Here is a 12,518-nt window from a genome sequence, read left to right on the forward strand (position 1 = left end):
TTGTTATTAGAGGTTAGGAGTACACACTGATATAGTGCATTGCCTCACCCACCACACGACAAACCAACTCATTCAGATTAGGACCAGAGTGCAGCCATTCAATAGACGATACCTCAGCACCACACTAGTTCAGATGGAGTGGAACAGTGCGAGGTTGATTATGGTGGCTGGAGTGCCAATTCTGCCACCAACCCCCAAGTTTTTCCTTGCAGGTTGGAGGATGGATGCAGGTTAACGTCATACCCAGGACAAAGCAATTGCAGGTTAAGGGCCTTGCTCAAGGATTCGATTACAGGATTCGAACCGGCAACCTTCCGATTGCCAGTGCAGATCCCTAACCTCAGAGCCACCACTACATCCCATTACTGTTAAATGTCAAGAAGTAAATGAATGAAATGAAAATAAAATTTCTTTAAATTGTATATACAGTTAACCAAACCCAGGGGTGAGTGAGCGAAGCAAGCAGGGGACGGTGCACCCTAGTTTTTCAAGAAATAATCTTAATTTCAGTGCTGTCTTTGATTGGTACAAGTTTCCTTTCCATGAGATCCTGCAGCGCCACATTTTTTAAATTTCTTGGTTTCGGAAGAGGATTAAAGGAGGATTTTTTAAATAATCAATCAATCAACCAACATTTATTTATATAGCACATATTCATACAAAAAAAATGTAGCTCAAAGTGCTTTACAAAATGAATAGAAAAATAGAAGACACAATAAAAAAATAAACATAAGCCAACATTAATTAACATAGAATAAGAATAAGGTCCGATGGCCAGGGTGGACAGAAAAAACAAAAAAACTCCAAAGGCTGGAGAAAAAAATAAAATCTGTAGGGGTTCCAGACCAAGAGACCGCCCAGTCCCCTCTGGGCAATCTACCTAACATAAATCAAACAGTCCTCTTTGTATTTAGGGTTAATAAGTCAATGTTTGTAAAGCATTTGGTCCAGATGGAGTGTTAGGATTTGCTTTACAAACCCAAAGAAACAAGTTAGTGTTTCTACAGACATGTTTAATGTGTCATTAGGATAACCTTCATTATTCACAGGTTTCAAAAACACAACAGTTATCCCTGTACTAAAGAAACTGAATGACTACAGGGCAGTGTCATGCACTCTTTGTTATGAAATGCTAGAACACATTAAACAGAATTTTCCAGATAGTCTAGACTATCTAAAGTTTGCATCTATACTAATAAAAGGCAAAGCCCTCACTCACTCACTCATCACTAATTCTCCAACTTCCCGTGTGGGTAGAAGGCTGAAATTTGGCAGGTTCATTCCTTACAGCTTCCTTACAAAAGTTGGGCAGGTTTCATTTCGAAATTCTACATGTAATGGTCATAACTGGAACCTATTTTTTCGTCCATATACTATAATAGACTTCTGCTCGATGCCCGTGGGAGGCGGAGTTACACCTCCCACATAAATTTAGTGCCTGCCCATATAAGGCCGTCTGTCAGCGGCAATCCAATAGAAACACTGCCGCTAAATATTCACGGGTGAAGGACTGTGCTTATGCAGACGAAGATGAGCTGGTCAGGGTGGTGTTTGGCACAAACTTAGCGAAACTGCGAGAGAAAGTTTTAAGTGCCAGGACTAAGGTAACATTAAATACAGCCATGGACAGAGCACGAGATGGCACCAGCACAGCTGGGAACCTTCGATGCATGTACACCGGCGGCTCCGTGAACTGGCGCAGTGCACAGATAAAAGCAACAGTTCCAAAGAGCTGAACAAAACCGAATTACACAATTGAAAAGGCAGCAAAAAATATGAAGCGTCTGATACATACAAGCATATTCATAAATCCAGCTACTGCGGAAACAAAGAACACGGTGGAAAAAGTCAATGTCCCGCTAAAGGAAGACAGTGTAAAAAAACCTGTGCATGCAGTGTGTCAGGTCTCAGATAAAGAAGAAGACGAGCTGTTTATTGATGCAGTAAGAAACGAATCGATGAATGAAACCTGTCATCTTTACAACGATTGACAAACACGGAATGTAACTTGAACACAACACATCCTACAAATACGAACCTGATTGAAAGAAATAATGATAATCAAATCCTTGATGACAGCAACACTCAGTAACACTCACAAAACAAATACTGTATATTGACAGTCATGTTACGTTATTTTTAAAATGTTCCCTTTTCTTTTTCTAGCTTTTTTAACACACTACTTCTCCGCTGCGATACGCGGGTATATATATGTATATATATATATATCCCGATCTACATACTCGAATAATGGATACTTTATTCGCCATCAATGATTGTTTTGGTAAAGCCATACTCAGTGTATTCATTAGATGAGCGGTAAAAAGTAAGAGCGAGGGGAGGATGACTTATTGAGGCATGCAGGCTGTAGTGCGCGTCAACTCTATCTGAATTGCGCGATCACATTTGAAAAAATATACAAGTTCTATTTAGTCCATATTTGTCAAACTCAAGGGCCGCAGGCCACATCCGGCCCGGCGTGTAATTATATCCGGCCCGAGATCATTTTATATACTGTATTATTGTTATTAATGGCCCGGGTATATGAAGCACTGGTAACACAATAAACTACAGATCCCATAATGCAGCGCTTCAGCTGCCTTGCCGAACACTTACCGCGTTAATCAAGTCTAGCTTATGATGCTGCAAGTTATTGCGAAGCTAGCTCACACGATGCTGAAGAGAAAAGTTGATTCTGAAAATAGAGCCTTTAAAAACCGATGGGAGGCTGAGTATATGTTTACTGAACCCGTGTGTCTCATTTGTGGAGCTAATGTGGCTGTAATTACAGAATTTAATCTAAGACGGCACTATGAGACAAAACATCAGGGTAACCTGAATGCAATGCAGAAGATACAGAAAGCAGCATAATTAAATAAGAATCTGACACTTCAGCGGACGTTTTAACCCGTGCACAATCACAAAGTGATTTCAAGTGAAGCTGCTTTTATGGGAGACACAAATGCACCAGTGCACCTTGCCCCACTTTCCCTGTTGCCAAGTAATGTTAAACCAAGTCGTCACTACGGTGTTCCCAAATACGCACTTTGCTGATAAACTGAGTGCACTGAGTTTGCACGGCGCTTTGGTGACTTTGAAGAACAAAAAAAGTCCGTCTACATGCGGCTCGAACCTTGTGCATGTTTGGTAGCACATATCTGTGTGAGAAGCTCTTCTCAGTGATAAAGACTAACAAAACAGCACACAGGAGTCGCCTCACTGATGAGCACCTGCAATCCATCCTGAGAATCTCCACAACACAGAACCTCACACCACACATAAACGAACCTGTGGCCAAAAAAAGATGCCAGGCGTCCAGCTCTAAAATGACATATGAGCAAAGACAACTGAATGATTTGATTTATTATTGCTGAAAGAACACATTTTATTTATATTTCTAGGTTTTGTTATGCAGCATGTTCATATTTGAATTTGTATAATTTTGACAGGATATATTTTTATGGAGAGCAAAATCTTTTGGGTTTATTTTTTATATAAAATTACATAAGAGTAAAGAAATTTGAATGTTTGTTCTTTTAACGTTTACTTTATTTCTAACTTGTATAATTTAGACAGGATATATTTTTATGGAGAGCAAAATATTATAAGTTGTTTAAGGTTTGAGTTGATTTATTCAGGAATAATATTCCTGTCTGTTTTTACCATTCCTACCAAAGATATTTCTGTCGACTAAATAAAAATTCCTTCTATTTAAAATTTAAATAGAACTTGAACAAATACAATAGTTCATAATATCCACGCAGACTTGCACGTAAGAGCGGGAGTTATCCGTTTTAACAAGCAGCGTATTGCACTGATATGAAATAGCTGTGTGTGTATATATGTAGATATGTATGTATATGTATATATATGTTTATATATGTATGTGTGTATATGTATATATATATATATGTATTTGTGTGTATATATGTGTGTGTATGTATATGTATATATGTAGATATAGATATATATATGTTTATATGTGTGTGTATATTATATATATATATATATATATATATATATATATATATATATATATATATATATGACAGCAACACTCATCACAACAGTGACAAAACAATTACATTGACAATCATGTTATGTTATTTTCAAAATGTTTCCTTTTCTTTTTCATTGCTTCTTTAACACACTACTTCTCCACTGCGAAGCGCGGGTATTTTGCTAGTAATATTATAACCAGTCTACAGAGGAGGTTATATCTCCTGCACTTCCTACCAAAATTATAAACTGCTGTTCCAGAGTAATGTTTGTAGATTGTAGGTCAGCATTTAACACTAATGTTGCTGTTATAAAAAAAACACCTGTTGCAAGGGAAAACTTTTTGTAAAATCAGATTATACATTAGCTTTTGAGGACATCAATGAACTAGTAGTAAATGTGAGTGATACGTTGTCGCTGGTGCCGTGTGTGCTCTCCGTTGTTCAGTTACAACTAAAGCGCAGGAGGCAAAGGAAGGTTTAAAGAATTGGGATCTATGTTTATCAAAATATGAATTGCAAAATGCATATTCAATGTAAACAATGTGTCACACCTCATCAAATGGACTGCCATCAAGAGGATTGGTAACAGAGCCACAGGAGATGCAGATTTTAGTACTCAAAAGCACCCGAACGTGCCTATCACCACCACTAGAAGCACGGATCAGGCTGCACAAAATACACCTTCTGACTACATGTCTAAATTAATAACTAAAATGAAGTTCTAAATTCCATAGCATTTTAATAGGTAGGATCCATAAACCACAACACTTATCTAAACTATTTGCTGCTATTATGCCATATAGTGATGCAAGAATCAAAAATGACAGCATGATATCAAAGCAGACAGAAGCATTGTAGTAGGTTTGTGTGTCTCCGTCCCTTCTGTCTCAGAACTCCATGTACATATTGATCATTAAGCTTCAGTTACCTTATGCTACCAAGCTCCAGAATTGAGAAGTTTAAAAAGCTAAAATTGCTGTCATTTGCTTCAGTTGTTTAATTCAGTTTATTTTGCTCTCCCCCTGAAACCCCAGCAGCATAACATAGAACAGACAATGGTTTTAAAAAACTAAAACCCACACACCACACAATCGTGGTGCGAAAAGGAAGAAATGTTAGGCACAAAGGTGGTTTGGGTACTAGCTGGTAGCCCTATTTAATGGCAGATGAAAAATAAACTGCACACAAGGGTGCTTAAATAGTTTTTGGAATGCACTAGTTCATCAAGTGTGCTTTGTCCTGATCAATGACTGGTTTCACACTGAACATCAACTTATATATGTTGGCTACCTGGAAGGGGCGTGGCACCTGGATAGAAGAGGATCTGGGTCACAGGTGCTCCGGTGAGCAAGCCTCAGAACTCAAGTCAAAAAAGGAGAAATGGTCCGACAACCAGCTCGGGGTGGTATGTGCTTTTTGAGAGCACCAAGGATGTCCCCTAAACACACTTGCATGACACCACAAAACAGAAATGCAATCCTAACACATAGCTCTCAAATCTTGATTTTAAAGATTGGGAAGAGCACTTTAAAGGAGTATTAAAACATTTCAACAAAATCTCAGAGTAAATGCATCAAAACATAGCAGTCTAAACTGGTCCCTTGAGATAAATTTAAGGATTTAATTGCATCCTCCTCCTCCTTCAATAGCCACTTATCTATAAGCGGCAGCATCGAGCTCATACAGAGTGCACTTTTTTGAATTTGTTCTTCATGGGTGCCATAATTGTGTCCAGCTGCTAGGATTCTTTGTAATTGTTAACTATGTTATACACATTCCCCATAACATAAGAGTGGTCATGCCATTTAAGATGACAGCTAAAGTAGTTTCTAAAAGGTGTTTAAAATAAGACTTCATTGGAGATTTCATTGTATAACAAAATTTCTGGGAGATTGGTTATCAGCTTTATTATTAAATGTTGAGTATTGTGTAGACAATTCTGTTATTAGTACACTGACCTGTTACTATGTCTAATGATCATTCTGAATAGCCGTTAAAAGCAAGAACATAGCTACATTCTACCAAAACTCCCCAAAAGAGCTTAAACGTTCTTGATGGGTTCAAAGTGTACAATCTCGGGGTCATCACAGTTTAGTTCATTTACCTTACATTCTGACATTGTTTTTTCTCTATAAACCCACAGTTTAGAGGACACAGGGATACTATTCTGCAAGTGGTTGTCACACCTGCCTTCCATCTGATCTCTGGATTGCCCAAAGTTCTCTTCCCCAGAGTGCATCACAAGTGAGATCACCTTGTTTGTATCTAGAAGAAAAACTTGCCATGTGTGGCCTTGCCAGGCCACAATCAAGCAGAATTAGCATATTCACTTAATACAGCAAGATGTAGGAAAATTAAGCCTTCAAGACACTGGGCCTGCTTGGAATGATACATAATTCATTATCACAGCCACAAGATAAATTTGGTTGGGGTTGTGCAAATTCACACCTCACAAGTAGTAGCTCAAAGTTCAGCTCACACAGATTAAAATGAATAAACTCAGTTAATAGCTCACCATTTCAATTTTGAACTGTTAGTTCATGTTCAGTTCATTGTTTTTTTTTTGTTTGTTTTTTTTTTTAAAGGAGTGAGAATGACCCATGAGTTTTTTTTCTTCAATTTTGCATGCCTTATATTAGGACTTCGTGTTCTTGAATGAAAGTACAGTACAAAAATTATGAAGACTATTTAAATACACTTTATTGAGTTCTACCCAGCAACAAACACGTATAACCATATATGCTAATATCCTCAGGGTAAAAAAAAAAATAGATGCAATTAATATAAATGACCACTCTATTTCAAACCTTGTGGCATAAATGGTGACTGTGGAACCAGTGAGTACAGGTGAACTAATCTATTACGCTGCCAGTCAAAATTCGCGTCACATATTGCATGTCCAGCTGGGAAAAATATAAAGAGGTCTCGCGAAGTGCAACATTTTCCTAAAAGCGAAAGCGGAGCAAACACAGACCGTATCTTTGATTCTGTGTTATTTTTACCTAATTTGAATGATAAAAAATTCGTACGAAACACATTTTTGTAAAAGTCCGCTATTTGTGCTTATACCATATTCGGATTTGGCTCCACCCCTACATTACAGAGTAAGGCAAAACTTTTAAACTGGACCGAAACCTGATCCAGAATGTCACATAAACCTGAACTAGCTTTGAATTTGGTCAATGGATGCTGAACTTAAAGCAACACCTTCATATTTATTTCTCCTTTGAATTAATCACTCACCTTCTGAGGATAACATGGATTGAAATGGAGAACCTGTTGAACTGTGTATCTGCCAGAACAAGCTGTTCGCTAAAGAGCCAGCTTTGATTTCTCAAGTAGGACTTGCTCCTGAGAGTGCCTGTCTCTGTTGCAGCTCTTCCTTCTTCAGCAGCAGCTGCCCTTCTTCCATCTGAAGTCCCTCTTGCTCCAAGCAATCAACTCCTGACGACACCCCTTGCATTAAACGGAATGTTTGCAGGGGTCACCCTCTGACTGGGCCTGGTGGGAGAAGACACTGAAGATGGACCAGCACTGGAGAGCCGGGATGCTGCCGGAATTTATTATTTATTTATTTTTTTAAACGGCTCACACTTATTCACATATTCACATTCTCTTAGCCATGGTTGGTCCGAATATACCCCGGACCTGCCTACCACCAGTTTTTGATCTTTTTCCTTCTCATCTTAACGCCTTTTTTGTGGAACAGTCGTTTCAGATTGTTTAGGGCACTACAGGCACTTGATATATTCAACTTTGTTCCTTTTTCCTCCCCTTCTCAATGTTGCGAAGCCATTGAAAACAACACTTTAATTTTTTTTTTTTTTGTCATCTCCTCCTTAGACCGTTTGAAGTCCTCTTTTGTGAAGCGCTGCTTCCTTTTCCTATCGCTGCTCGCCAATGTCCTTTTTCACAAAGAAGCCTCGTCACTTGTTGAGTCCATTTATAGATTTTCGACTAATAGGTTACGTTAATTTGGTCTTTATTTTGTTGAGTCTGTTTCAATTAAGTTTTTTTTTTTAACTTCCACATGTCTGATGTGCAATACAGTAAGCATTTGACAACTGAAACACGTGGTATCGACCGAGGTTCTCCTTAACGGCATTCTGCATTTCTTTTTATTCACAAGCAATGCAACCCTGCTTAGTTATTCTCCGAATTTCATTGTTTTCTATTCGGTTTATTTCGCCCATATTTTATTTTTTAAAAAGTGAATATACGCTGGTATAAATGAAACAAACTTAGGTGGTTTGCCGCTTCTTGATCACTTGCAGCCAATTGTTAATTGGCAGCAGGTTAAGAAAATGAGAAGCAATTGAAAAACTGACTGCATCTGCTTAAAACTAAAAGACACGCTTGAAGTTTTTGAATCGTAACAGGTGAGGCAACTTAAACGACGTGCAAAATGCTTCTTGATTGGTTTCTAATTAAGAAAGTGGGTCACATCAAACACCTGCAATCACAGAAACATCGACCTCGAGGACTTTTTTTATGTACAAAGCAAAATATGTGGGGTGTGCAGAAAACGCAGGCGACTTGTATGTGGTATAAAACGAAAATGTTAGGATTCTTTTAGATTCATCATGTGTGTTTTTATTTCCTTAAATATATCCATATGGCGATACGGTGACTCAATAACTGGCATTAGTTGTCTGAGTATACTTTGATCTTACTTACCGTCTCTCTATTTCCGTTTCTCTTGATTGTTTTGTTTTTCTGCCACTTTTTGTTTAAAAAAAAGTTGAGGTTTCGGAGAATTCCTGGTACCCCATGCGTGAGGGAGCAGATCCTGCACTTTTAAAATAAAGGTGCAAGCGTGGTACTTCAATGCTCGAGGGAAAACCATTTTTGATTCCCGAAAGACCCATCCGCACAAAGGTTCCTGAAAGCGCCTTCATTTATTTAGAACCGCAACCCGTTCCAAACACGATGAATCGATGGTAACAGACTAGTGAAATACCAGTGGGCCGTGCTTTTAAAAGGCCTCTCGCTGCATAGAGTAACATACGCGAATTGTGCCTTTGATATGGAGACGTGTCTCAGGCCCCTTCGCTGTTTGGCGGGATGTTAAAGTGAACGTCAAATAACTGATGTTTGATTGATTGTCTGAATCCTCGCTTTTGGCAGCGTTCGGGTTGTTCTTGTTTTGAGCTGAAGTAAATTATAACAGTTTCTTCTAAGGCGGTGTTTAGTCCTGTTTTGGAACGAACTGCTGAAGTGTTTGTCTGTATTAACTATCTGATTCAGTCGGTGGCTCAAAGGAATAGTGGGAGAAAAATTACAATTACAAACACGTGCTATTTTTTTCCTTTCTTGGTAGGCCTTCCAACCTGCAGGGAAAACGTGGGGGCTGGTGGCAGAATTCTTACTCCAGCCACCGTAATAAAACCTCACACTGTTCCGTTCCATGAGGTGTCACCCGTTGTATGGCTGCACTAGGGTCCTAATTTGGTATCCTGAGGTATACAGGGTGGTCCAGATCTAATTATGCAGATCCAGATTGTCTGGGTGACTTTGTTTTATGCGGGGACGATTCCAGTTCGGCGCGAAGACGATTTTCATGTTGTCAGTTCGCATACTTCTCGATGGTCCGGGATTTTTCGGGTGATTTTCTATGTAATAAACTTAATAAGTTATAGCGTAATGAAAATTGCATAATTATATCTGGACCGCCCTATAGTTTGTCATGTGGTGTGTGTACTGCAGCAACGCACTGTGCATGCTCCTAACCCCCTCCTCCCTTTATTCCCCAAAACCCTCTTCTTTTCCTAGCGTTGTTGAGATTGAAGACAACAGTGCGCAAAGCAACAAGCAGCCCTGTCGGGACGGAAGTTCATGTATGTTTGAGTCGCGACTGGACTGTTTGAAAGCCGTCGTCTAAGTTAACAGACATAGAAAAAGAAAGGTTGGGGCTTAAAACTGAAACAGACAGAGCGCTGCTCATACTCTCTTAAAAATAACGGTTCCTTAATTGCATTTTAATAAGCTGTGTGGGTCCTCGTACAACCCTTCACAAAATATATTCTGGTAAGGGCTCTTTGTATATGAAATAGGTCATTTGTGTTTTCAAAAGATTCTGCTCTTTGGATAAAAACAAATCTTTATGCTACCGAGATTAATGGCTCGTGAAAATCTGAAATTGACCTTGTGATTGTATGCACTACGAGTCCTTTTTAAAATCGGGAACTCCTTTTGTATTTCACAAATCTGTATGTTACCTGTTACACAGCTAAATAAAAGGATATGTCTGAAACCTTTCCTTTAAGGAATCGAAAATGGTTGCCCTGCATGGCATCGCCCTGAAGAATCACCCTGGCACATTTTGGGTTTTAAGAGTGTAAACGCTCAGAGTTTAAACCTCTGGAGAGCTGCGAGGAAGCAAAGAAATATAACAATAAACTCGGATAACATCTTTAGGTTATTCTTTTTATTAATTTCAAAGCGGCAAAGAAATACATTTTACAGTAGAATATATTTGAAATTACATTTCAATAAAATCTCTTTACAATACGTGACAAAAGAACTTGCAAGATACACAACTTACATCTGCGTTCAGCCTTCAATTTATAAGACAATTGTGCAAGTGACATACCGAAAAAACAACCCTTTGGGTTTTACAAGGCTGCGGTCTACACAACCCCACTTTCATTTAACCCCCGCGAGGACTAAATATATAGTTATACATTTTATTTCACAGAATTGTTTTTAATCATCCGATCGAGACTTAAACGCTGTCGTCGATCAAATACCATAAATGTATATGATAAATTTATACGCATTCCGAAAATTCTTAATATTAGAAGTGGTTATAACGTCCCATTAACTAGGAATTTAATGTACATATTTACAGGCTCTGCTCGTTTAAAGTCCGTTTCGATTTCTACCAAGGTCTCCACACGCGGTAGTTAGGGGGCTGAACTGCAGGGGGCGTTCTGCTCGCGCCGTTCCTACTTGAGCTGGGGGAGCTCTCTGTGCTGGAGTGCCTTACTGGATAGACTGGCAAGACGTTCGAAACTCTGGCACTTTGTCCCTGGCAGTTCTGGCAGGTGCTTGCTGTTGCCATGTTGGTCTGAATGAACTGTACGAGGCGGCAGCAGGTTTCTTTGTCCAATAGGTCGGTTTTTGGAAGAAGACTGGAAACGCGCTGCAGGCAAGCTCTGTAACCATCGGTGTAGCTTTCTGTTGGATCTAGACGTCAAAGAAAAATAATTGTTAACATTTTTTGATACGATCACAACCACTACAAACTATTCATTTTGTGATCCAGCGTCGTGACATATAAGGCAGCTGGAGGACATCACTGTTATTATTTTCTATGTGCTTCTATTTGAAAATGCAAGTACACTTTGGATTTTTTAAACGCGTTGGATAATAACACTCACTTTGAACGGGTTTAGTCGGAAGATTCTTCAGAAATCTCACGGTCATTTCCAGGATGTCCGCTTTTTCAAGCTTTGAATATCTTGAAGTCTGCAATGGGAGAGAAAACACGAAATTTAGATTTCAAGCTGGAGCCCTTCAATATGAACTTGGTTTAATGTATTAAGTGTCCCCAATGACTACTATCCCTATTTCCCAGGTTTGTGTTTCAATGTGTGCCTGCTGTAATGTTAAAGGAAGATCCTCCTTGGGCCGTTGTGAGGGCGGAAATTCGATTACTAAAATTGGTGTGGTATGCGCAAACATGTCTGAATGTCAAATAATCAGGGGAATGGCTTTTTTATATAAAATTGTTTGTCTGCATTTGTGACGATAAAAGTATACTTACATCCTTTCCAACCAGCGGCAAAATGAGGGTCTTGAGCTGATTAAGGCTCTCGTTGATTCGTGCCCTTCTTCGCTTCTCCATAAGAGGCTTCAGAGTCTGAAGTGCAAAAGAAAAATAATTAACAGAAATGAACACCCCAAGCTCAACTAGATGCACGCAGGTTGTATAATCGATTTCTGCCGCCACATACGAATTGTCCGGCGATCCTACCTTTCTCATTTCGCTGGCTTCTTTCCTTTTGGCAAGGCTCATTTTTGGCGCGTAGGAGGACCGCAGCGTTTGGGAAGCAATGTTGGGTGTCATGTTTTCAAATATCTTGCAACCGGAGGCTCAAAGCAGAATGTTCTCCGGAGTGCGAGGGTCCTGTATTTAAGGAGGTGCTGCGCGTCCCGTTGCCGCCCCTCTGCCTTTCTGTCACCATTGTGACGCGCTGCGCGACTCCGTGGGGACCTCTGCGCACAGAGCCAATCAGGACAACCATCTGTCAGAGGCCGCTTTTCATTCCTTTAGTCCCGGTATTTACTTTTACGTTTTCCTTAAACTTGTATATATACAATGCATTTTATTGTTTTCGAAATTCTGCGTCCGTTAAAACGTACACCATATGCAGAGGCCATTAAGACGTGACCCCAAGTCCCAAGCGTAAACGAATCCGACAATGGTATATTGTATGCCGCAAAATCGTCGGTGTTAACTCTTTTAGTGTTAACCCATCAACATTAGAAACATTTATATATAAAATGGAAAAG

General features: G+C 39.3%; 1 protein-coding gene across 1 annotated transcript; it reads right to left on the reverse strand.

The window, feature by feature from the left end:
- Positions 1-10,784: 10,784 nt before the first annotated feature.
- Positions 10,785-12,074, reverse strand: LOC120530531 (transcription factor HES-2-like). The gene is made up of 4 exons (XM_039754958.1): positions 11,980-12,074; positions 11,770-11,865; positions 11,384-11,471; positions 10,785-11,189 (listed from the first exon to the last, which is right to left on the reverse strand). Exons 1-4 carry the CDS (start codon positions 12,070-12,072, stop codon positions 10,882-10,884), a joined length of 585 nt encoding a protein of 194 aa, XP_039610892.1. The 5' UTR covers positions 12,073-12,074; the 3' UTR covers positions 10,785-10,881.
- Between the last annotated feature and the right edge of the window lie 444 nt (positions 12,075-12,518).

Source organism: Polypterus senegalus, chromosome 6 (genome assembly GCF_016835505.1).
Source record: "Polypterus senegalus isolate Bchr_013 chromosome 6, ASM1683550v1, whole genome shotgun sequence".
NCBI lineage: Eukaryota > Metazoa > Chordata > Cladistia > Polypteriformes > Polypteridae > Polypterus > Polypterus senegalus.